At 42.4% G+C, this 25595-nt stretch overlaps 2 protein-coding genes across 3 annotated transcripts in view; both read right to left on the bottom strand.

The window, feature by feature from the left end:
* The window catches only part of otud7b (OTU deubiquitinase 7B), an 18153-nt gene extending 3763 nt beyond the window's left edge, over positions 1-14390 (bottom strand). Inside the window, exons 1-10 of the mRNA XM_019863865.1 lie at positions 14193-14390; positions 6777-6858; positions 5827-6051; positions 5448-5549; positions 4579-4706; positions 3405-3511; positions 3204-3331; positions 2029-2178; positions 1642-1756; positions 605-683 (exon numbers count right to left, since the gene is read on the bottom strand). Coding sequence (XP_019719424.1) covers positions 605-683; positions 1642-1756; positions 2029-2178; positions 3204-3331; positions 3405-3511; positions 4579-4706; positions 5448-5549; positions 5827-6051; positions 6777-6858; positions 14193-14219 — 1143 coding nt within the window. The 5' untranslated portion in view covers positions 14220-14390. The remainder of the gene's footprint in view (positions 1-604; positions 684-1641; positions 1757-2028; positions 2179-3203; positions 3332-3404; positions 3512-4578; positions 4707-5447; positions 5550-5826; positions 6052-6776; positions 6859-14192) is intronic.
* A 771-nt stretch (positions 14391-15161) lies between these two features.
* On the bottom strand, positions 15162-19844 carry rbm8a (RNA binding motif protein 8A). 2 transcript variants are annotated; one of them, XM_019863901.1, is made up of 6 exons: positions 19741-19844; positions 17056-17115; positions 16909-16986; positions 16363-16499; positions 15467-15603; positions 15162-15388 (listed from the first exon to the last, which is right to left on the bottom strand). In XM_019863901.1, exons 1-6 carry the CDS (start codon positions 19799-19801, stop codon positions 15340-15342), a joined length of 522 nt encoding a protein of 173 aa, XP_019719460.1. In that variant the 5' UTR covers positions 19802-19844; the 3' UTR covers positions 15162-15339. The 2 variants fall into 2 exon arrangements, with proteins under 2 accessions (XP_019719460.1, XP_019719459.1); XM_019863900.1 differs by lacking the exon at positions 19741-19844 and adding an exon at positions 17497-17609.
* Between the last annotated feature and the right edge of the window lie 5751 nt (positions 19845-25595).

The raw sequence follows: 25595 nt of genomic DNA, 5'->3' as shown, positions 1-25595 counted from the left end.
AAACGAAGATGTAAAAAAAAAAAAAAAAAAAAAAAACCCAAACAAAAACCAAAAAACTCCCCTTGCTCACTCACTCATTGCCAGACTGTTGTTCCCACTGTCACGCAAGATTCCCCATCACGCTTCCTTCCTCAATTCATCTCCCAAACTTGCCAGTCCTGTCTGCCTCTGACCTATCTACCTGCCTCATCGCTGCCCTGGGAACCACCTCAGCTTTCTGTCTCCGACTGCAAGTTCTGCCTATACCGCTTCCTGTTTTCTATCTGTCTGTTTGTTTCCGTGGCTATTTGTTGCTCTGATGTAACATCATGGCAGTGTGACCTTCCTGTAGATTCCAGAGCATTCGCCGCACCGCCTTAACCCTTTCCAAACCAACAGAGAGTTTTTATTTGACCTTTGAATTGAACTGCGAAGCTACTAACCTGTTTGCCTCTGGACTTGTACAATATGTTATTAAAAGTCATTACACCTGTGGTCTGATGTACTCCAATTGGGTTCCACTCACTCATGCGTTGCGGTGACTGTATTTGGGTTGATTATTTCCAAGTATCTCTACAAGGACCAGAGTGTGTAAATTGCGCCAGTGTACTGCAGCTGTCCTCACCTCGCAGGGCAGCGGCAGCCAGTTGACAGTCATGTAGCTGTGAAGCATCTGGAGCTTTGCTTCCAACGAGAGAGTCACACTAAGAGGAGGAATGGTCGTTGTTATAGTCCATTGAACTGTGTGTCAAGGCTCTGGCTTGTATCATTAAACTGAAAACGCATGCTTTCAAAATTTGACACAGCAGAGAAGAGTGCTATGGACAGCGCTCCCAAAGTTGAACGATTAAAAAAAAAAAAAAAATTTTTTTAAAAAGCCCCGTCCCAGAATGTGGGCCCAAAACAAATCTTTACAGGAAAAAAAATCATCAGAATAAGAAGTGCTTTGGCAGCGTCTTCGTTAAACTCCAATAAGAAATAGGAAATCATTTCTACCAGACAACAAGGGTGGTCTCGGGAACAGCAAGACAAAGTGTGAGGTTATTTACCAGTTTCTCCACTCCATTCATAGAAACTACTTAGAGCTAATCTCTTGTGAGCAAGCGTTGCTAATCTGGAGTCAAGGCTCAATCCCGAAATAGGGACACAGTACGTCCTCACATACTTAAAGGGTGGCGGGGAAGCTTCGCGTTTCGTTTTTCCAATAAGAATTTGGAAAGCTTGAACAATTAAGTCATATTTTTGCAGCCAAAAAAAAAGTAATATTCTGCATTCCAAATAAATCAAGGGTAGTGAAATAAAGTTGTGTTAAAAAAAAAAAGGATTTTCATAAAATAAGAAGTCACAAAGTGAGTGGAATTAAGCCACATTGCTCCAAGACTTAAGAAAATTGAAGTATATATTTTTTTCATTTGAATTTGTAATGTTAGAGGAATAAAATTATATTTTTATGAAAACGGAGAGTGATCGTAAAACTCAAGATACATACTACACCGCAATTTAACACTTTGATCGGGTCACCTATCGGAACAATATATTGGATGCGAACATGGCTCACTGGGGTTAAACCTGTATACTTTTTGGGCTATGAAAAGCATAAAGGAGGGATGATTTGAGAGGGATAATGATGAATAAAAATAATGATGAGAGTGAAGGCAGCACCTGCCAAGCTTCTTGTTGTTGGTGTCGTCCTTCCCCCACTCCCAGTCTTGTCCTGGATCCACGGCAAAGTGCAAAGGAAGCATTTTGTGCTCTGAGTCAGTGAGCGGGATGACCACTGCAAAAAAACAAAAACAAAAACAAAAACACACATTCAGCAACCGTGATGGCAAGTATATACAAATACTTTCTTAATTTACATCAGCAGATTGTTTTCAGGTGTCTCTCCAATATTTTTCCCTTTCACTCCCCATATTTGAAAGTGGAAATTGGTACTTTCTAGTCCTTCCTTTGTCAAAACAGGCTCCTTACTTCTTTTTTTTTTTTTCCAACCTCTGCGGATGTTGACATTTCAGCAGCAAAGCGCATGGAATGTAAAAACTGAGTCACCTTGCTCGGCCGCGCCGTCCTTCTGCTCCATGGGCACCAGCGCCGAAAAGTGAGCCTGGTCGTAGGCCAGCACCAGCGGAGAGCGGTGGCATATGGTGGACGCCACCTCCAAGGGCAGGAAGATGCCCCCGAATGGAATGGGGGCAAAAGCTGTGGTGGGACAAACAAGGATGTGACTCAATAACCCGCAAAGTAACCACAACATTAGGTACACCTGCTCGAATAATCCAACCGCCGCTTAGAAAAATGGAGTAAGTCGTCGTGCCTGCTTGGCTGCCCTTGTCACTGTTTAAGACTGGCACAACCTGACATTTTAATATGAGGGGACTCTTTCATGATGCTTCAACATGATGGAATGCTCCAAGTGGAGACCCGCGAGGACCCAGTTTCACCATTTACAACGGCCGCTACCTTACTTATTAATGTTAGAACAAGATCTAACCTTATTCGGACATCTGCCTGATGGTAAAAAAAAAACAAAAAAAAAACATGGATTTATGATACAAACCGCGGACCGTTAGGCCAATCTCTTGCCATTTAAGACCAACCTGAGGTTTTAATTTGAGAACAAGGCTTACGTATTTTTTTGTCACTTTTATGATGGTTAAAAATAGTACAATGCTAAAGCCAAACTTTTTAAAAAAATTTCAATGATGACTAGAAGTCGCAAAATGTGACAAATCTTTCTTTTTTTTTCTTTTTTTGCACTTATGATAATGAAAATGATCAAATGCTACAAATCTAGACCAGTTTAAGACTGACGTGCTTTTGACGTTTTCAAAACATAAGGCTTTACTTAGGTCTACGGTTGTATAGGCATCCAAAATGTTTATCATGTTAAGTAATACAGTTTGGTTTGATGATAAATACTGAAGGACAAAGTATTGCAAAACAATCAAACATTCGCCTGCAAGTATATGTCGGCCTCTGTGGGAAGCGTAAAGGGAAAAGTTATGTTTTTAAATATATGTCTTTAATTAATCAACAGATTACATCGATCTCTGCTGATAATTGTCATCTATCTCAAAACAATAACAACAAAAAAAAAACATAGCGGCCAAGACCAGAGCAAAATATGAACCAATCTTTGATGTCTTCTTCCCCTTTTGTGTAGCTAAAATAAAAGGATGAATGAAAATATTGCCAAGGAGGTCCGAGAGCATCGGCGATCTCACCCTCTCCTCCAGAGTCCCTCAGCATGGTGTCGGCCACCACCACGATGGGCCGCTTGAGGATGTGGGCCAGGACGAACACGTGGAACTCCTCCAGGCTCTCGTACACGGGCTCGTCCGAGGACTCCCCCCTGGTGGGGACGGCGGGCATTAGCGTCGGCGGGGCCACAAAACGCCACGGAGGGGCTGGCCGTCCTCGCTCACCTGCTGTTGACGTGGTTATTGTAGTTGACCCGAGGCTCGCTGGAGGCCAGTTTCAGCAGCTCGTTCCACTCCTTCTGCCACTCCTCCTCGCTGTAGACCAGGCCCGACTGCAAAGGAGACACCCGCGTTTCCAGCATCATTCAGTGGCAGCAGTTGTCAGTTCGCCGTATTTTGCCCTATTCTTCAGGAGCCACAGAATATTTTGTTCTGTGACAACAGGAGCAAGAAGTAAGACTAGAACTACATGCCGCTCTTTTCATACCTCTGCTGTGGCTCTCTATGACTTGGGAAAATAAATAAATAGGATTTAATAGGGCCTGAGTCATATGGATTTTTTTGGGAGGCCAATACCGATGCTGGTGTTTGGCGGAATAAAAGTTCGAGACTTGAGCTACCAGTCCCGCAATAGTCAACACAAAGTCAAACAAGTGCGAGCGGGCGGCTTGTTAAAATAAAGACCTGCTCAACCTGCAGCGCAAACTTTTAATCATTTTTGTGGTGGCGGGCGTCATGAGGCTCCCAAAATGGAAATGAGACGGTGTGTTCAAAGTCAATATTCACCCGCTGCAACGGCTGTTGTCTGACACGAAACACAACAGAAGAAGAAATGTTTCCATTTGTGGCACCACGTACGGAAAATTTACTTTTGTGTTTCATTTGAAACGAAGGCCACCCTTAAAAATATCATTGACAATCAAGCAATAAAGAATAAGGAAGCAGTTCATGGAATTAAGATCAAATGTTTAAGGATATTTTTTTTTTCCCTTTTTGAGAAAAGGTTGTGATTTAGGATTGAGGTCTAAAGCTGCACTGTTAGCGGAATAAAGTTGTAAGTGGCATACAAAAATCGAATTATACAGGAATATATTTATGGTTGGTGAGGGTTTTTTTTTTCGAATTAAAAAAAAAGTTTGTGAAAAAAAAAAGCTATTTGAACGAAGTTCATTTTTTGGCCATAAAATTGCAGTGTTAGACGAATATAGAATCTTTTTACATTGAAATCACATTTTAGGGAGTAACATTTCCCTTTTAAAGGGGAAGTCACCCCAAACATTTTCTTTACAAGAATATGTTCTGTGCGCCTTCATTGGTCTAAACACAGCATTCTGATTCTGAAGTCAAAGTGTCCAGCAGTGTGTTTCACGGGCTATGCGTGGTGGACGGATGGGTGCACCTCTTTGTTTTGCTGGGTCAGCTGCCACCTCCAGCGGCGCTTGAGGGCCTCCTGCTTGTCGCCGTGATCCATCTGCTCGTGCAGCGCCTTGCGCAGCGACAGGTCGCGGTCATGACAGCCCCACATGCCTGTGCCCACCATCACAAAAAGAGCGCTCACTCACACATGTGGCTGTTGTCGAGGATCAGGACAAATCTAACTATGTCTAGTGGACCCTTGAGATAACAGGCGAATTGGGGATGGCGCGTAATTACATGGTCGAGCAGACACAAACAAAGTTCTACAACTACTGTGATTGACTCAGTAAGCTACAATAATAGTTGCCTTTCAGAGAGGATAAAAAAATATATACATTCCTGTGGATATTGTTTATATTGTCTGTCTACATGTGTTGCTCTAGCATTTGTGTTCAAACACCCACTGCTTCAAGGGTTTTACCATCACAAGTCTCATTACTTACGATCTCTGTTTTAAGTTAAATTTGAGTCAACCTCATCTGGGAGTGTCAATAAACAGATTGAAGACTTTAACCCTTTCAGGGACAGCGGTTACTACAGTGGACAGCTTATCAGATTACAGGGTGCATGAAAGGGTTAATTAAAAAAAAGTCACTATTTGCCTAACAGCTGCTTATTAAGTGCACTCATATTTATCCTGATAAGTCAAAGCAAAATAACAAACAAACAAAGAAACAAAAAAAAAATAATAATTGGCCGAGCGACGGCCCATGTGGTGAAAATTTATAAATGGGCTCACTTGTATCTCAAGGCACCACTGTACAGGGCAAATGGATCGAGTGTGCAATATGTGTAGTGCATGACAAAAGCATGTCTGCGAATGTGGACTGTAAGGCAACAATGAGAGCTGACCGAGCGAGGCGGCGTGTAACAGGCAGTTTCCGTCCCCTGTTGTCGTCAGGGGCAGCAAACTCTGACAGTTTGGAACCACTTTGGTCCACCAATTCAGGCGTCCTGCAGACATTTACAAGCAAACAAAATAAAAAAATAAATAAAATAAATTAAAGAAGTCAGTCCGGAGTGTTGCACAACTACAGCCGAAATGATAATCACGATTTTTCTTTATGTGAAGTTCTGCCAGAAAAATTTCCAATATTAGAAGATTTAGGTCACTTGTTCTTTTTAATTTGGAATCTTCAGGGACAAAAATCAAATCTGTTTTGTGGTGTTCAATTTTGTAGAAAAGCTGCGATGGTTGTTGACCATGAAAACTTTGCGTAGGCGCTATTACCGGCGTGTTCCAAGGCCACCATCATGGACTTCTCGATCAGGTCCCTCTCGCTGACCTGGAAGTCGTCCTGGTACATGCTGAGGTCGGGCAGCTGGAAGGTGAACTCGGGTGTGTTCAGCAGTTGCTCGTCACTGCCCCCCGCGGGGCCGGAGGTGTGCGTCAGGGAAGTCGCAGCGGGTGAGGCATCGCGGGCAGGGACCGCGCTCGCCTGACGCCCTTCGGCAGCTGCAGAAAAATTTTAAAAAGACAGACATGTGGCAAACCCGAATGTATCACGGTTTATTGTTTGCGCTCAAGCTATACCCAAAACCGTGTGATGATTTAGTATTGGCCATCTTGGTCATTATAGCTGATATATATATATATATATATATATATTTTTTTTTTTTGCAGATTGTCACTGTAGGTTATTTGAACACTCTAAATTGTCCTTAGGTGTAAGCGGCACCGATAATGGATGGATGTCTGTTTAATGTGTTTTTTATTTTTTTTATATTGGACGTGTCAGAATACAGAAGTGTAGTACCATGTTGTGCCACAATAAAATATCCCAGACAGCATTGAGCTCTACTGAGAGGTATGCAGTGTAAATTAACAGAGGTGGGCATTCCGTCAGTACTGACGGAAGGTCCATCAAGGTCACTGACGGACACCCATTTTGGTGACGGCTGGCGGGAAACTTAATACTAAACATCGACGGAAGTTGTTTTAGCTTGTCACTAGTTGGGTCAGTACAGACGAAGCTTCTCAGTCCATCACTGACAGACTCATGTTTCGCTGACGACCGACGGAAATGATGAGGGACGGGTGGCTCGGCCTCTGGCCAATGACAGACCGCCAAAATTTACTGACGCGCCCACCTCTGCTAATTAACAGCAAAAGGAAGCTCCAATGTTTTTTACCTATGGCGGTAAAATGTACCACACTTCTGAAAATACTGATTTCCTCACCTTGGGTCACGTCGTCTTGTCTCTGCAGTACAGGCCGTCCGAGCCGAGCCATTTCTTTTTCCGGGGGCAGGTACGTTCTCTCCTGGGGCAAGGAGGACACCGAGTTCAAGTCAAATCATCAAGTCAAAGCTGCTGTGCGTGATTGCGTTGCCCCCTAAATGTGGACAATATGAAGTTAAACAAGGTCAACAAGACAATTCATTGATTAATTGTTGCAATTGTTGATTAAGTATATGTGTAATGTATAAAAAAAAAAAAAAACAATAAAAAAAAACGGTGGTGGCTTTTTGGTGAGAATGGATTAATAGCATTTCAATCTCGAAACTTGCACATAAATCGAGTTCTGAGCATGGGGATGGAACCAACTCAAGTCGTGAGTCGGGTTACCAGCACCGTCTGCTGACAGAGTCGAAGAGGAAGAAGGTGAAAGTAGGTAAAATTCTTTTTTTTTTAAACCCTTGTGCACCAAAACATCCTGTAACAGGACTGTTGACGTACAAACTAAAATTATGTCATGATCTATTAACATGTTGAAGGCGCTAACTTGTCCATATTGAATAGTCCGAATTCAATGTTTTTGTTTTTTACTTATATGCAGATGATAGTTACTTATACCCATAGCACAATACTGCTTTTTATTGCTTTGATGTCCATAGAGGGCACCAACCTCAATAAGTAAATAGAAACTTTATATGTATGGATAGGTCTGACGCCACTGAACATTTTGAGTGGTCGCAAGAAAAAAAAGGATTTAGAAATGACTTTGATATTACACTTTAAAGCCACCGTTCCATTATGGTGCCTTTGTCCGATGTGTCGTTAAAAAAAATCAACGAACAAGGGTTAATCAGAGGTGACATGCTAACAAGCTAGTGTACTGTGTCAATCCATTCACGTGGCCCAACCAAGAATCCATTTGGAGTCCATGTCATTCCTCTCCGCCGATCTTGATGAATCACATTTTCTGTCTCTAGCGATGGGACCGAGGGAGCGTGGAGCATTCCTGCTCTGGCAAATACGCGCGCACGCGCGCAACCAGGCTGATGTCAGATATCCCGCACACACCCGCCGTCGGGCCGCCACATGCCAGCGAGGCTTCGGATGGGTCACAACACAACAATTTGCCAAGTGACACTTCTTTGGGGCGGCCTCCTACTCTGTACTGATGGCTGGGAAAAACACTCACTCACACACACACAGCAGCAAGATTAAGCAGGGCACACACACATACCAACGATGGGGCCCATTGAGCATTTCCCCCACTCCCACTGAGGTCAGCATCTAAAAGACAATCCCGGAGCGATTATCCTATGGTGTGGAGGGTGGCAAGAAGGCTTTGTCCCTCCCCAGTGCATACAAAAAATGACCGGGGGCTGACAATCGTGAATCGTAAATGTGCAGGCATACAGGTCATCTGGCTGACTTTGAGAAAGCTCTGATTCTCAGATGTCTCGAAATGATGATCCTGAGCCAATTATTCTGTGCTGACAATCATAAAACTTTTCTCCATCATCCGCTCGGAAGACAGTGGCAGTCAATGGTCATAAATGTTTCATGGGGGAGACGTGACGATCGGGCACAAATGGAGCATTTTCCTCCCTCGTGATCAAGTAGAGGCCCGATTCTCAGATGTCGCTACAAGATAATCACGATTGATTATTTTGGGGTGTGGATTATGTTAAGAGTGATTTTTCCCTGCCCGGTCTGCTCAGAAAAAGACCGAGGCTGATAATCGTAAATCGAAGCGGGGTACATTGACAAATTGGGCATGATTGTCAGGACGTGTTCCTTGCTTTAACGTCGCTTTGGATTCGACCCCAGAGACATTCCGAATGGAGGACAAATTGTACGGGTGAACAACTAATTGCCGCTTGATTGCATATCAACAATTCCAGCATCCCTTCCAACCTGTTGTGCAACTTTCTGGCTAATTAACGCGCAAAGGCTAATTCCAGAACCCAAACAACACAACATGAACGTGAAAGAATCTCTTTTCCAATTTCACAACTCCAGACAAGAAGAGTCAAGCAAAAAGCGCCGTGCCTCGATTTAGGAGGTGACTTCGTTCGGCGACCAAGCAACTTGCTTGAGTATCAAATCCATTTTCCCCACTGAATGAATTTCATTTTTGGCATGCATTTTTTGTTCATCCCATCTTTCTCTTTGCAGTGCCTCTGAGGGCTGAACCATTTTGAAAAATAACCTATTTGGGATTCCCCCCCGCGATTGAATATGCGATTAGTTTCTCCAATCTTTTTTCATGAACAATATCGTTTCCCACAAGCTATCAAGATAAACAATATTACCGTTGATCATTTTTTTATGTGGCTATTATGATCGAGCGTCTTATATCCTTTTGAAAGAGCGAGTAACTTTTGATTCTCAAGAATATTCAACAATGGCATTGAAACATGGAAGAACAGCTGCTAAGAAAAAATTAAATAAAAATAACTCATCAACTGAATGACATATCGATTTCCAGCTTCCGCTTTTTCATGGAATTTGTCCTCAAAATGGCTGCCTCTGACCGAAATGGACTTTCCGCCCAGTTTCCTGTTTGAGTCTGTGAGCCTTTTGTCATGCATGCCGTTATCATCGACTTCATTTCGTGCCAGTTAGTGAGGCTGACATTTTCTTATTTCCTGCTCCCTCCAAAATTCCCCAAGCACACAATCCCAAATGGCAAGGGCATGCCAGCTCACCTCACTTCAACCAGGAAGTGGCTTGCGAACTAATTAACACCGGTTCAAGTTTTTTTTTTGTAAGACATATGATGACAATTTAATTATGGGTTGAAAGTTATTCAACTTTTACTTTAATTTTGTCCAAACGGAAGTTTTCATAATGCAGCATGACCATGCAACAGTGCCGCTTGGACTTGTTCCGAGTTTTTATTTCCTCCTGCTGTTGTCTGAAACAATCAGTAGTCAACCTGTGAGCAAATGTGAGAACAAATTAATGAGAAGAAAAAATATATATAATTCATTCTTTGCATTTTCAATGAGTATTCAAAACAAAAATCCAGATTTTTGTAAGTGGTGTGTCCCCCCCCAATTCAATTTTTGGCTCAATCAGAAATGTGAAACTGAAAAATTGGGCAAGAAGACCGAGTTTGATTTTAACCCTTCCATGCACCCTCTAACCTGTAACATGATAAGCTGTCCGCTGTAGTAAGCGCTGTCTTCAAAAGGGTTAATTAGGACCGAACCATTTTTTTATACTATCGATTATTAAAAAAAAAATTAAAAAAATGGATAATTAAACACCATAACACGAAAATGGAAAGTGCAGTTTATGGACTCGAATCGACCGCAGTAACTTGTCCCTGATGGAAATTCATCCCCGCAACCCTCTGGGGCAGAAATTTTGCTCCAGACTTTTTTTTTCGCACTCGAATTGCTCCAGTTCTTCGAATAATCACTGCAGCTAGAGATTCAACAAGTAATGGATAAATAGACAACTAATCAATTGCCAAACGAATTGACAACTATTTCGATAAATCGATGAATAATTGTTGCAAGAACTCATTCACCCTATAAATTGTCTTTTACGGATGACACTTGGATGAAAAAAAAGTGCTATTTGAAGGCACTCCAAGTATCTGGCTAATGTTTTTTTTTCTCTTCCACTTCTCACTGTAATAACCAGCCCGTGCTGCTGTATTGTCTTTCACGGGGGGAAAGCGTTTGGCCATGCGGTGTTTAAATTTATCTCCGTGGACGGGGCGGACAGCCGCAAACAGCTGCTTGCTGATCCTGTTAGTTTGTTGGGCGAGGGCTGCAATGTCACTTGCAGAGTTGGAGCCTATTCTGCCTCATTCCCACGGGCGGTTCTCAAACGCGGTCACATTAATAAGTAAGCGGCCGAGTCGCTTGGGTTAGTGGGACACACACGTGCAACTCCTGTGTGTGTGTGTGTGTGTGTGTGTGTGTGTGTGTGTGTGTGTGTTCTTTGATTTTCTGTTGCAATTCGTTGTTGTTTCGAAAGAGGTTTTGTGGTGTGACTGAGTTTTTGGGTGTGAGAGATTTTATCTATATGTGAGATTTTCGGTTTGTGGGGGAGAGAGTTTTCGTGGACTTCTTGCGAGCAGATTTTGGGTGAAGTAAACGTTATGGTTGGCCACTCCAGCCCATACAAGGAAGTTATTTGTTTAAAATGGTACTATTAGAACCTTAACTTCTAACTGGAATCGAAGTGACAAACCAAATTCAGTTCCTCAACAATTGCATTCAAGTTTCGGGGGAAATTCCACAGTTTGTTTCTTTGCTCTAAAGAGAACACCGAGCACGAGTCGTAACTCTGAATGATATGATAAAAAGTCCAGTTTGTCAACCGTAAGAACTGACTCATTGATTTAGTCACAACGGAGGTCCTGATTCAACACACCCAACATGTCTAGTCTAGGATGACAATATTTAAATGAATGCAAACTGAACTTCTAATGGTGACTAATATAGGGACACGTGTAAAGAGGAGGTTCCTGTATGGACCGATTTTTCACATGCTGTAGCCCAGCTGTTGAGAACAGACCGGAAAGTGTGTGGTGACAAGTTGCAAAAAGTTTAGTTTTGTTTTTTACAACAAACCACTGACTGGAAAAAAGGATGTAAATGGTCATTGAATTCATCTGATTTTAGTCATGTCTGTGTCTGTGTTTGTGTGTGTGTGTGTGTGTGTGTGTGTGTGTGTGTGTGTGTGTGTGTGTGTGTGTGTGAACTGTAAACACCACTCACGAGTCGCAATGCAATAAACCAACAGCAAGTCCACAGGTTAAAGGCGCAGGAAAGTTGCACCTGACAAACGATGGCCGTCCCTCCATTTTCCTCGTTAGGGTCGTGGGTGCGGCCACACGTGGGTGTGACTTCATTATCAGCGCGGCAGCACAAACATCCAGTCTAACGTGTGGTAATTACGTGACGCGCTGTGGAAAGTACACGACGTGATGAGCGGCGGAAGAGCCCCATCGCTTAATTTGTTCATAGGTGATGATCAGAATTATACCCGGCGTGTCGAATTTGCTGCGAAAGAACTCTCTTTGCCGACTCAAATGTTTGAACAAGCCATACCGCGTTGTCAATCCTGCAAATCTCTCCCGGTAAACAAATCACAAGAAGAGCTGCTGTAGTACCGAGTGTGGCCGTGTACATGGTCTGGAGCTGCGTCTAAATTGGGAGGCTGCGTCCTGGAGGACACTCAGCAGGCTGGGCCCATCAAAGGCTCCTCCCTCATGTAGCCCACGCTGATCGCATCAAGCGTAGCCAATTCAAGCAGGCCAAGTGGAGAAGGAGAGCGCAAGCACTGTAGGCTACCAAAGTGTGCTCCGGAGCGCCCTTCTCTTAGGACCCCATCTCCGTGGAAACCATGGCCAGGTCATGTGGCCTTCAAATTTGGCCTTTGGCAGACACTGCCTACAAATTTGGACACAGTTTGTGACAGTGGTTTATATGAAGAAAAAAAAGAAAAACCCCGTGGCGCATACTTTGACATTTCTTTTACAGCAATTGACAAGGAGTTTGTGTGAGAGCTTGACTTCACCGGGACCCGGACCGAAGTCCACCATTTGACGATACCTGATCTATGCCATCTGATGTCAGCAGAACACGGCCTTAAAATTAGATTTTTGATATGCAAATAAAATAAAACAAAAACAGGCCCCGACACCAAGTCCATCAGTTGTCATTCAAGTTGGTGCAAGTACAATGTTTGTTTTGTGTGCAATATCATTCTTTCACATAACATGCAATTATCGCTTACTCTCCTCTCACTCTGTTTATTGTTCTTATACAATTCTGCATTATAGAGAACTTATTTTTATTCATGTTATTATATTAGCAGGAAACATTTTATATTTACTGTTCAACCTCAACTTGGATCCAAGTTGATGGTCATTCTGATCAATTTAAAATTTTAAGGCCCAAGATGTCAGTACAATTTCAATTTTTACAAATCCAAACCTGGCCTCTTCGGATATGTATCCCATGCGAATGTAGTTTGGACACCCTGGGTTGTGCTCATCTGACATGTGTGTCATCAAAAAGCAACAAATGACAAACCAGACGGCGCCAATGGCAATGGCAGCTGAAGGAACAGAAAAATGGCCAAAAAGAAATTACGTTTGAAATGATAAATCTACATCAGGAGCAGTTCAAGCACAACATCCTTAAAATTGCCAGAAACGTGCTAGGAGTCGGACCGAGACCGGAACAAATGAGGGGCTACTCTGATGTCCACAAACGCAAAGCGCCTCGTGATGTCATGTTTCGTTAGCATGCAAGTCATTTCACCCATGCATTCTGTTCCCAGTACAAGTTGCATTTGTTTTGGGAACGTCAATGACTAGGGATCACATTTTATTAGTCATTATTTTGTTCTGAATGAAAAAAATAAACTTTTTTTTTTTTTTTTACATTTCCATACCTTCATTCAAAAACAGGACACATTTCACATTATCAGTGCAAAGAATGTCTCAACATTAATTAATTATGATTCAATTACTACCGGTTTGGTTTGTAACATCTGTCAGAAAATCGACAAAAATCAATCAATGAATACTGTAAATAAAATTAAAATAATTGTTTGCAAATCAACACGACCAAGACAATTAATTTGATTACATGAGGACTACAGAAATCGGAGAGGCTGATATTCTGACGGTTTGGACGTGGTCTCGATTATCGAAATAGTTTTTGATTACTCGATTAACTATCGACAAACTCAATGTTATACCCTCCCCCCCCACACACACACACACACACACAAACTAAAAGGAGCCAACTTGTCAATAATTGAAGAGTGTAACATGGCCTTGATAAGGGAGGTAGGCTACACTTGTTTTTATTGCTTGGAGCCGAAAAACAAACGACCAAGACGTCAAGAAGAGCGTCAAGACAAGTGAGCTTCACCGCTTGCCTCCTTCTTAAATCTGGATTACATCACCGGCAGACGTGTGTGTCCACGCATGGTGACACATCCCAGTCAGACCAGTCCACTTGAGGGACATTTTTAAAAACACCACCACAGCTGACACGCGCGGAAGAAAATTTTGCGCTAACACAAGCGGTTATCGTCTGAAGTACCAGAATGTGTGATGTGTTTGCATTGTGTCTTTTCGGTAGTTTTCGGTGGAAGACTAGTCAGAAGGATCAACATGCTTACATAAAAAGAGGCGTTTGAGCGCATGGGCTGCATGCGGCTTTCCCAGACTAGTCTTACAACTTTACCGACGCGCGGTAAACATCGCTGAACACGGCAATAAACCCCAAAATGATTTTTAAAAATAAATTTCCCTGTATACTGAACATGGCCGTTGTTGTGGCTGCTTGAAGATGAAGCGAATCGGCAGTTAGCCTTTAGCTGTTAGCTAAAGGAGAGCTTGCACTCCCCCCGCTTTACCGCCTCCACCAAATTGCTTCTTACCTTGAGCAGCCCCGCAGATGTTTTCATCCTTCCCGTCCTCCTACTTTCGCCCACTCGGTGAAAATGGACAGTGGTTAACTTTGGAGCATCTTCTCGTGGGGTAACTAACCGTCAAATCCCCAAGCCGGACCATCAGCCACAAAGTAATTTCCACTCCACTTTCAACAACAACGTCAACCGAGTCTAAGAGCCCGCCCATGCCGCGAGACGGCCAATCAAAAACGATAACTTCCGGTGACACCGATTCAAGCCAGTGGCTGAGCGACGAGTGTTTTGATGGTCGTTGTGGTTGACCAATGGGGATAGGAGTAACCCGAACAAGTGTCCGCTGATTGACTTGCAGCTGAAAAGAGGTGAAGTGGGTGTTTCTTCAGGGCCAGCCTATGAACGCGTTCCTTCGGGGAGAGTGACAGATGCTTCAAAGCGGTCTCGGGTGATGAGGTCATTCCGGATGATGTATTTTGACGTGACAGGTAAAAAAAAAAAAAAAAAAAAAAAAAAAAATTGACCAATCCCCCCAATTAAAATAAAATAATTTTTAAAAATTAAATGTCCCTTAACAAAAAAGTTTATAATTTAATGAATTATAAGATAATTTGACAAAAAAATCTAAATATGAAATTTAACAAAAATTAAACATCCAACTGTCAAAACCAATATTCCATAAAACTATAGCAAAAGGCAAATTTCTCAAGAAGCAAAACCTCCAATAAAAATACATTTAAAATACTCAACATCAAATAAAATTAAATGCAAAATAAAACCAGATAGCAAATACTTGAACTTTTTCATCCTGTTGTAACATTTGTGCACATTGAATTTGTAAAAAAACACAAAACAAAACACAAAAAAACACTTTTTGTCCTTTTTAAAACTTTAATGTTTTTTGTAAGTCATATAAAACAAAAACACTTCCAGTAAAATGCCAAAAAATAAAAAGTGAGCAAAAAAGAAAAAAAAGTGAATCAACATTTTCATAGGAAATTGCGACGCAGCTTTTGAAAGCTGCTTGAGCAAGTGACAAAAACTCTCCATGTTTGAGATTGCTACGCACGATACTGAACCACAAATCCGATACAAAATGAAAAGAAAAAGGAGAGAAATTGGCGCAAAGTTGCTGTCATCCTTCTAGCACGGCGCCAATTGTTTAACGCCGTCGCCTGTCGGGACTCCGGCTGCGTCGCCGCCCCCCGGTCCTAAGAAGAACACGCGTGGATTAGCAAGATGGCCCAGTGTTTTTGCGCAAGCGCCAGCTGGCCACAGACAAGACTTACCTGCGTCTGCTTTTGGGGGGTCCGCGGACAAAGCCCCAGTCCACGCTGATGGGCTGGCCCATCATGTCCTGCCCATTGAGGCCCTCCATGGCGGCCTGCGCCTCTTTGTAGGTCTCGTACTCCACCAGAGCGTAACCCTGCCGATAGTAAACAGCAGTCAAGTAAAAAATTAAAAACAAACATATACCCATTTTCACCATGACATCACATTACTTGGTGACACTTGCAGTAAATAAATCTGAAGAGTCTTTTAACAACGAATAATGGACTGAAAAGGCACTTTGCAATTCTTTACAAAACAAAAACATACTTCGACAAGGAAACCGGCACAAATTTCAACATCTTATGGATCAAAAGTACATTTCTAATAATAAAAAGGTCAACCACACACCCTTTTTAGTTAAACGAACACAAAAATGCTTCACAATTTCTTTTATGCTTGATTCTTAATTTTTTTCACCTGTACTTTAGTTGTAAAGAGTTTGAGTTTCCACTTCCTGTCGCCAGTCAGCAACCCCCTGCCTCCTACTGTTTGCAAACTTTACTAGATAACCTACAGTTATGGATAAGTTATTTCCACAATCGTCAAAAGTTTAGCAGTGAGGACATGTTGACGTGCCAGAGGTCATGTTGGATTTCGTTTACATGTCGCCATCTTATGCTTGGAAGTTGAGGCCCACTCCGAAATCTTTTTTCTTGATTTGACTGTTTAGTGGCATTGTAGTGACTGATAAGTCCGGAATGAGCTTAATGATTCTGAACGTAGCCACTGCTGCTCAAGACCAAAATCACTAAGGAGATTTTGAATTGACTTTTCTTTTTAATACAAGTTCTGATATAGACAGTAGGCCAGACGGCAATGATAAAAATGAACAATTGCCTTTCAGTGGTCTCACCTTGAGGTATCCCGTCCTACGATCCAGGTTGAGGTGCAGGTTCTTGATCTCGCCGAACTCTGAGAACTTATCGTGGATGTCCTCCTCTGTGGCCTCCTCGTGGACGCCCGTCACAAACAGGATCCAACCTTCCACGGCTAACGCACAAGACAAGTGATATGTGCTGGATTAGGTGTGGAATATTTTTCACAATGTAAAACAATCCACGGGTTGCCTAACCTGACATTTTTTGGGTCAAAATATCACACTAACCAACAACTACTGGCAACTTTGCAGTTGAGTGAACCTCATTAATTTGCCTTAACAGTCTGCTAGCACATTGCTCAAGCAAAACGCCATTGTCAGACTAGTGAAATTAACATCAATGTTATATCCTATGAAGCAGTGAACTTGTTAACAGGGCTGCAACAAAATAATCAAAACACTCACTGGGATATGTTCCTTATCCTCTGCAATAAATGACTATCACTACAGCGTAATTAAACACGAGTTGTGAGATGTATATTTGAAATCCAGTTTTTGTTGCTCTAAACCGGCAGCACTCACATCGCTGAGGGCCTGGCTCATCTCCATCCTGCTCCACCGTGTCATAATCTTCTTTCATGCGGGACCTGGCGCCTTCATCTACCAACACAAGTATGAGCACTCACTCCAAAACAACTGCATGACTGTCAGCTAGAGGTGCTTCCTCACCAGAGCCGAAACCTCGTCCTTTCCTCTTCTTGGCCTTCTCCTTCAGCTTGTGGATGCTTTCTGAGGATGCAAAGTAACATGCGTGTTCACTTCCATCAGGTTTTACGTTCGAGCTTTAACTTACTTTCGTTCCTACGTTTGATCTTAATCAAGCCTAAGGAGTCTCACAACTTTTATAATATTAAATCGTATTTTCATTTTGTCGAGCCAATGAATAAAACGTGTGGCTGAGCCGAGGCGTTTTGAATGAATAGTCGGCGGCGGGTTGTTAGCATTTTAGCATGTTAGCTCGGGCCCACCAGCACGCCTTCGACGTGTCCCTCTTTCATTCTCGGCTACTTTTCGCGACCCAACTCCTCCATATTTACATGCTGCTCGCCAAATGAACTACTCTCCGCTCGGCACCAAGCAAATATAAGAAGGCTATTCTTATATTCTCACCATCCTCATCCATAGGAAAGTCCTCGCCGCCCGCTTCATGAAGCTCCAGAACGTCCGCCATGTTGACTGCGAGTGTCGTAGTGACGGGAGAGAGTCAATGAGCATGCGCGCTGGAGGCTGTGGCGGCACGGCCGCGTAGGAATACGTCATTCGCGGCATAAAGTTTTAAAAAAAGACATTGATGTTAAATAAACTTTGTCTTCTGTGGATGTCGAAACGGTGACTCGTTTATTTTGGCACTGCCCCATTGTCTAAACCTATTTGACTGATATTTGTAATTTTATTGCTCACAATGCTGCTAAGATTTTCCGCTGTTTTGGAAGCATATACTGGCCAAAAAGTGTTAAAACGTTGAATATCCGTAAATATTTTTGTAGACTCTTTTTCCGCCGGCATGTTATTGTATTATTTTAGTTGAAAATATAGAAATAAAAATATAGAAATAAAAATATAGATCTACAGTAGATCTATATTTTGTTCATTTATTGCACTGCGTCGCGTTGGGTTGCAAGAACTGCTATTTTTGTAAATGCACATTTCAAATTAACAAAAAGACCCAGTGGAGCAAGTATAAAGACTCAGTGTGACCGATATACTTACGCACACTCGGGAAGTACGTCGCGAAAGGAAAAACTAAATCTGGGCCCCAAAATAAGTATGATTTTATCGTTTATTCATTTCTACAAGAGTGTTAGGTTTAAAAATCCCCAAGTGACTGGCTGTAATATAGATTCATTCCAGCAGGAGGCAGTCTGCCATCATGTATGGCCATAGTGGGGCTTTGGCGCAATGACTGACCGAGGCTTCTATTTGTTCGACTGCTTCCGATCACTTGTGATATTTAAGGGAATGGGACTTGTTGCATCCCATCATCACCATCTAATCCTCAAAGGAGAACCTTGATTTGCAAATTTCAAGTTATGATAATTTAGTGAGACTCCTTTGACTGTTTTCAGCCTTAGAGCCATTTGTATAGGACTAGACTGAATCATTAACAGACAATCAGAGGTATTACAGAGGTATTACTTTGGCATACCTCCAGAAGCATGTAAAAGAATAACTGAATTACATGTTCAAATGTTGCAAAATGTTACTCTGCATTGCTCAAATGAAATTAGATGTACAGTACTGCTTAAAAAGATAAAGGGAACATTTAAACAGCACAACGTAACTGCAAGTGTTACTGGCTGGCTGAATATCCGCATTTTATTTTATTAATTCACTCAATGCAGACTCCCTCATCTCACTTTAGTCACTTCTGATGAACTTCACACAGAGCAGCAACACATCCAAACAGTATATGGCATCTGATTTACAGCGGCGCTTCACTGTATCCAGTTTTCTAGTGAGTGTGCCATGAATTAATAATACGGGCAAATGAGGTCTCAAAAGACTCATTGAGCTTGTCAACCACACACACACACACACACACACACACACACACACACACACACACAAAAGTGGACTTTGAGTAAGTCCCATGTCAGCAACCAAGCATCAAGGTTGAGCCAACAGGATGATTGCACTCGGCCCTCCCGAGAGGTCATCCGGTCACGTCTGTAGTGGTGACGGCTTGCTGATTAGCAGTGATTCACTTTTCCTCGGGGAGCTGTAAAAGGCCTCGACCTGCCAACACTAGGTACCGTTAAGTCCAGGAAGAACCCCCGACTCACTTTTAGTCGATCCCTCCCGCCCCACAACAACCAACACAGCAGTCATGAAATTCACCATTGTTGTCACTCTTGCTGTCATCCAACAGTAAGACCTCTACACTAAGATATGCTTTGCAGATTTTTTTTAACAATTATTTTGTGATGGGCTATGACCTCATACAGGCAAGTCCAAATTCAGAGTTGCACATCTGTAGTGTCACACCACATTGTGCCACAACAAGCAGATCATTATTGCGCTCTGCCAGAAGAGATGCAGTATAAATAATGGCAGGAAGAGGCAGAGAAGGTTTCCAACTATAGTCCAGTAGGCTGCAATGAACGATAATTTTAATCAATTAATCTGTCAATAATTTTTTGTGATTAATCGATTTTTTGAATGAATAGTCGGCGGCGGGTTGTTAGCATTTTAGCATGTTAGCTCGGGCCCACCAGCACGCCTTCGACGTGTCCCTCTTTCATTCTCGGCTACTTTTCGCGACCCAACTCCTCCATATTTACATGCTGCTCGCCAAATGAACTACTCTCCGCTCGGCACCAAGCAAATATAAGAATAGCCTTCTTATATTCTCACCATCCTCATCCATAGGAAAGTCCTCGCCGCCCGCTTCATGAAGCTCCAGAACGTCCGCCATGTTGACTGCGAGTGTCGTAGTGACGGGAGAGAGTCAATGAGCATGCGCGCTGGAGGCTGTGGCGGCACGGCCGCGTAGGAATACGTCATTCGCGGCATAAAGTTTTAAAAAAAGACATTGATGTTAAATAAACTTTGTCTTCTGTGGATGTCGAAACGGTGACTCGTTTATTTTGGCACTGCCCCATTGTCTAAACCTATTTGACTGATATTTGTAATTTTATTGCTCACAATGCTGCTAAGATTTTCCGCTGTTTTGGAAGCATATACTGGCCAAAAAGTGTTAAAACGTTGAATATCCGTAAATATTTTTGTAAACTCTTTTTCCGCCGGGATGTTATTGTATTATTTTAGTTGAAAATATAGAAATAAAAATATAGAAATAAAAATATAGATCTACAGTAGATCTATATTTTGTTCATTTATTGCACTGCGTCGCGTTGGGTTGCAAGAACTGCTATTTTTGTAAATGCACATTTCAAATTAACAAAAAGACCCAGTGGAGCAAGCATAAAGACTCAGTGTGACCGATATACTTACGCACACTCGGGAAGTACGTCGCGAAAGGAAAAACTAAATCTGGGCCCCAAAATAAGTATGATTTTATCGTTTATTCATTTCTACAAGAGTGTTAGGTTTAAAAATCCCCAAGTGACTGGCTGTAATATAGATTCATTCCAGCAGGAGGCAGTCTGCCATCATGTATGGCCATAGTGGGGCTTTGGCGCAATGACTGACCGAGGCTTCTATTTGTTCGACTGCTTCCGATCACTTGTGATATTTAAGGGAATGGGACTTGTTGCATCCCATCATCACCATCTAATCCTCAAAGGAGAACCTTGATTTGCAAATTTCAAGTTATGATAATTTAGTGAGACTCCTTTGACTGTTTTCAGCCTTAGAGCCATTTGTATAGGACTAGACTGAATCATTAACAGACAATCAGAGGTATTACAGAGGTATTACTTTGGCATACCTCCAGAAGCATGTAAAAGAATAACTGAATTACATGTTCAAATGTTGCAAAATGTTACTCTGCATTGCTCAAATGAAATTAGATGTACAGTACTGCTTAAAAAGATAAAGGGAACATTTAAACAGCACAACGTAACTGCAAGTGTTACTGGCTGGCTGAATATCCGCATTTTATTTTATTAATTCACTCAATGCAGACTCCCTCATCTCACTTTAGTCACTTCTGATGAACTTCACACAGAGCAGCAACACATCCAAACAGTATATGGCATCTGATTTACAGCGGCGCTTCACTGTATCCAGTTTTCTAGTGAGTGTGCAATGAATTAATAATACGGGCAAATGAGGTCTCAAAAGACTCATTGAGCTTGTCAACCACACACACACACACACACACACACACACACACACACACACACACACAAAAGTGGACTTTGAGTAAGTCCCATGTCAGCAACCAAGCATCAAGGTTGAGCCAACAGGATGATTGCACTCGGCCCTCCCGAGAGGTCATCCGGTCACGTCTGTAGTGGTGACGGCTTGCTGATTAGCAGTGATTCACTTTTCCTCGGGGAGCTGTAAAAGGCCTCGACCTGCCAACACTAGGTACCGTTAAGTCCAGGAAGAACCCCCGACTCACTTTTAGTCGATCCCTCCCGCCCCACAACAACCAACACAGCAGTCATGAAATTCACCATTGTTGTCACTCTTGCTGTCATCCAACAGTAAGACCTCTACACTAAGATATGCTTTGCAGATTTTTTTTAACAATTATTTTGTGATGGGCTATGACCTCATACAGGCAAGTCCAAATTCAGAGTTGCACATCTGTAGTGTCACACCACATTGTGCCACAACAAGCAGATCATTATTGCGCTCTGCCAGAAGAGATGCAGTATAAATAATGGCAGGAAGAGGCAGAGAAGGTTTCCAACTATAGTCCAGTAGGCTGCAATGAACGATAATTTTAATCAATTAATCTGTCAATAATTTTTTGTGATTAATCGATTATTCAAATAAGAAAAAAAAAAGGATTTCCATCCCATTATTCAAAGATCAGCGGATTGAGTGACCTTTGGCTCACACCACGATGTGGTGAAGGGAGGTCCGTCTTATTTGAGAAAAGCCCCATTCATTAAGGCAATTCAAGTCGAAATGTTATCAAGCGCACAATCAATGGGACAATTCATTAGGTAAACTTGGACCTTCCAACACAATTCAAGCTGTAGCACATATTTTGCAGAACAAATAAAGACAAATGCATCTTATTTATAAGTACAAATACAATTTATTATTATTATTAGCAGAAAACAATAAATAAAAATGTAGTAAAAAGAATAAAAATGAGGCGCCATATTAGGGATTTTCTATGGGAACACTGTACCTGGACAGCAAGAAAAAACAAACAATGCATTTGAGAAAAGTAACCTCGCCCCCAAATTACTCGCCAAAAATCTAATAATTCTAAAGAATTGGTCAATGCACTTATAATAGCCATCAATTATTCCTGGATTTACACTATTCATGGTCTAGCCTGGCTTCTCTCCCCCTTGCACTTTTCATGATATTAATAAAAAAATAATAATAATAAAAAAAAAAAAGTAATACATTTTTCTTAATTTTAGGGATGATTTTTCTGTGTTTCCCATAATCTTGTCCCTTTACCCTTACAGAATTAAAACAAATAAAAACTAGAAATAAATACAAACAATAGATACAAACGATTACATTGAGGGATTCGTCTCCATTTTTCCCGCCATATTGTCACTGATGGTAAGGAACCTAAGAAAAAAATCAAAATCACTTCACACCTGTGTAATGTGTGCCACAGATATCAACAAAAAAAAAAAACCCAAACACACAAACCCAAAAGCACAACAAAAGAAAAATGGCAATTAGCAGAAACAAGTGTCGCCGGTGGATCAATCGGCAGGCGGGCCGCCACTTTTTATTGATCCAAAAGGAAAAAAAAAAAGCAGCAAAAACCTGATGATGATTTGATGTCGGGCGGGTGTTGTCTCCATGACAGCGGTGCGGGAGACAATGATTTGCTGTCCTTTCCAAGACAAAACAACAAAATCACTAGTCTTCCACGCCGCCGCTGGACGCGTGCCCAAAGTCTTCCACTGTCACGTCGAAGATTCGATAGCCATCGTGCATGTTACCCTTCAACCCCCTGCCCCCTTTGGTTTAGAATCACTACTGGCACCACAAAATAAGATTTTTTTTATTTTTTATCTCTAGTTGAGTGATTAGAGCAACCGTAAACAGCACACGCGTTCACCATTATTATGAATACGTAAGAGACTTGGTGACTGCTCTCTGCCTCTGTTATCTCACTCACTCGACTGCCTGCCCTCAGGCTGGACACGGCGGCCAAATGTGACGTCACGCGGCGGGGGTCTATTCGAATCAGACAATATTTCAAATGTTACACCTTGTTTGATTACAAATGCACATTGGGGAGAATATCTAGCCCATGACTCACTCTCACCAGCATGACGAGCTAAGGAAAGACGCTGTTTATTCGACACATAATGCATGTATGGCATTTGCTATGCTACTGCAGATATTTCACAAGTGATGATTTAACGATGAAGTATGAATAATTTTACATCCAAGTGAGTATGAACTTCATAGAATTACAAGGGAAAAAATGCTGATGTTTTTTTTTTTCAAATGATGTGATATCGGTACAGTGTCGGCATCAAACAATACTGCAATCGGTATCAGGGGGCGGGGGGAAAAAATGGGAAGGGAACAACACTCCTCGCAAGTCAAGGCGCTCGTATTTCAACGATTGTGATCGTATCTCAAGACAACCAAATGAGTCAAGTGAGAGGTTGTCTCTTGAGGCCCCACAGTAGTTTTCTCCCTCTTTTTTGACAGTTGAAAGTACCACAGGTCAACTGCTATTTGTGTGTTAAACATCTTGGAGATTGCGTCATATGTCCAACTCACTGCCAAATAGCAGGAACCACTTTTGTCAGTGAACGAATTCTGCCCAGGAACTGCCACCTGTTGATAAATTCACTCCACAAGTGGACAAAAGCCATCAATTATGATCAATAATTGAAGGAGAATAAAAAAAAGTAATAATAATAACAGCGATGAAGACAGGGAGCCAGCCAGGCAGCTGCTTGGCTCGCTGCCCTTCTTGTTAATGCTCGCACGCGTTCAAGTGATGGATGCTGCGCATTACGTGACAAGTACACGGGTCTCATCAGCACGCCTGCACCATCTCATCGAGTTTCTCCAACTGCTCGAAATGATGACGGCTTGTGATGAGACCAGGCGGTCTGGGTGTACCTAATGAAGTGTCCAGTGAGTGCTTGACGTGGCGAACGTGCTAAGAAGCGGGAAGCCAACGACTTGACATCAGGCAGCAATTTACACTCAGTCACTGGGTCACTTCATTGGGTACCCCTCCTCGTCCAATTTCAACACTTTTGATGAGAGGTACAAATGGTTCATCCATGAATCGATAACTAATCAATTATTCAATTAATTGACAACTATTTTGAGAATCGATTAATGGTTTTAGAGACCTTGTCTCGTTTAAAATTGGACAAATCCTCTGAGTCTTCTGTGAAATCAGACCGATTCTGTTCGCGTTTTTTTTTTTTCAAAACAAAACATTGCTTTTACTGCCTGTACATGGGAGATCTTGAGGTGGAGTCGGGGTACCTAATGAAATGGCCCAGTGAGGATACTCCATTCTATGGAAGGACGAACTTCTTGACAAACAACAAAGGGCCGATTCCAACTGACCTTGAACACAGTGCCTGTCACTGGGCCATTTCATTAGGCACACCCGCTGCACCATCCAATGAGCTGCGATATATAAATAATGTTCCATTTTTTTTGGGTGGGGGGCAGAGTCTCAAGTGTCAATCAAAATCATTGGCAAAGGATGTTCAGCGTGGGAGGGAGCACTTTTACAACCACAAACGCCCCACCGGCCTCAAATGCAGCCTCAGCCACTTCATTAGGCACACCTGCCGCACCATCTTTTGAGCTGCAATGCACAAATTGGCCTTTGCAGAGGTAATAATGTGCCATCGCAGGTTTACCATTGCATGTGGTGGTCGTTTACGATATTTCGGATGTTCCACAATAACGACATATATTTACCTCTGTTCCGTGTGTGAACTGGATCTCATGAGATGGTGCAGCAGGTGTAGCGAATGTAGCGCCTTGGCGGCGAGCGCTGGGAATTTTTTTTTTCTCGTTTTGTCAAATGTACTGAGAGATCCCACTGGGTGGATGTGAAAAAAAAATAGTTGCCACTTACCCCGGGTGAAGGGGCGCCCGGCGGGGGGTGGGGTTGGGGGGGTCATCCTCATCAAAAGAGCAATTTTCCTCTGCACCAAAGACAACACGCAGCCTGTGAAAATCAACACAAAAATGAAAAATAGATGGGCCAAGACCTTGGAGGAATTACAGCACGATGGAGACCAAATTTGAGAAGAAGAAGAAGAAGGAGAAGAAGAAGAAGAGAAAGAGAGGAAGAAGTGGAGGAAGAGCAAGGCCGGGTGAGCCCAGGTTGTCAAGCGCCGGCCGCCAGATGTGTTTGGCGTTTTGTGGCGACTGACTGACACACGGACGCAAACGCAGGTGCTGCTCAAGGAGAAATAGAAGTGCGCTAATGTGACGTCACCAAGAAAGAAAGAAAAGGGGGGGGAATAAAAAAAAAAACGAAGCCCTTGTGGGCTTTTGCGTGCTCCGCCCACCACATGTTGCTCAATTCAAATTTGTCAATTTTCGCCCTTTTTTCTTCTCTCTCTCTCTCTCTCTCTCTCTCTCTCTGTCTTCCTTCT

Source organism: Hippocampus comes, unplaced genomic scaffold (assembly GCF_001891065.2).
Source record: "Hippocampus comes isolate QL1 unplaced genomic scaffold, H_comes_QL1_v1.1 scaffold249, whole genome shotgun sequence".
NCBI lineage: Eukaryota > Metazoa > Chordata > Actinopteri > Syngnathiformes > Syngnathidae > Hippocampus > Hippocampus comes.
Note: the sequence above shows the minus strand (reverse complement) of the source record. Positions and strands in the feature narration are given on the sequence as shown.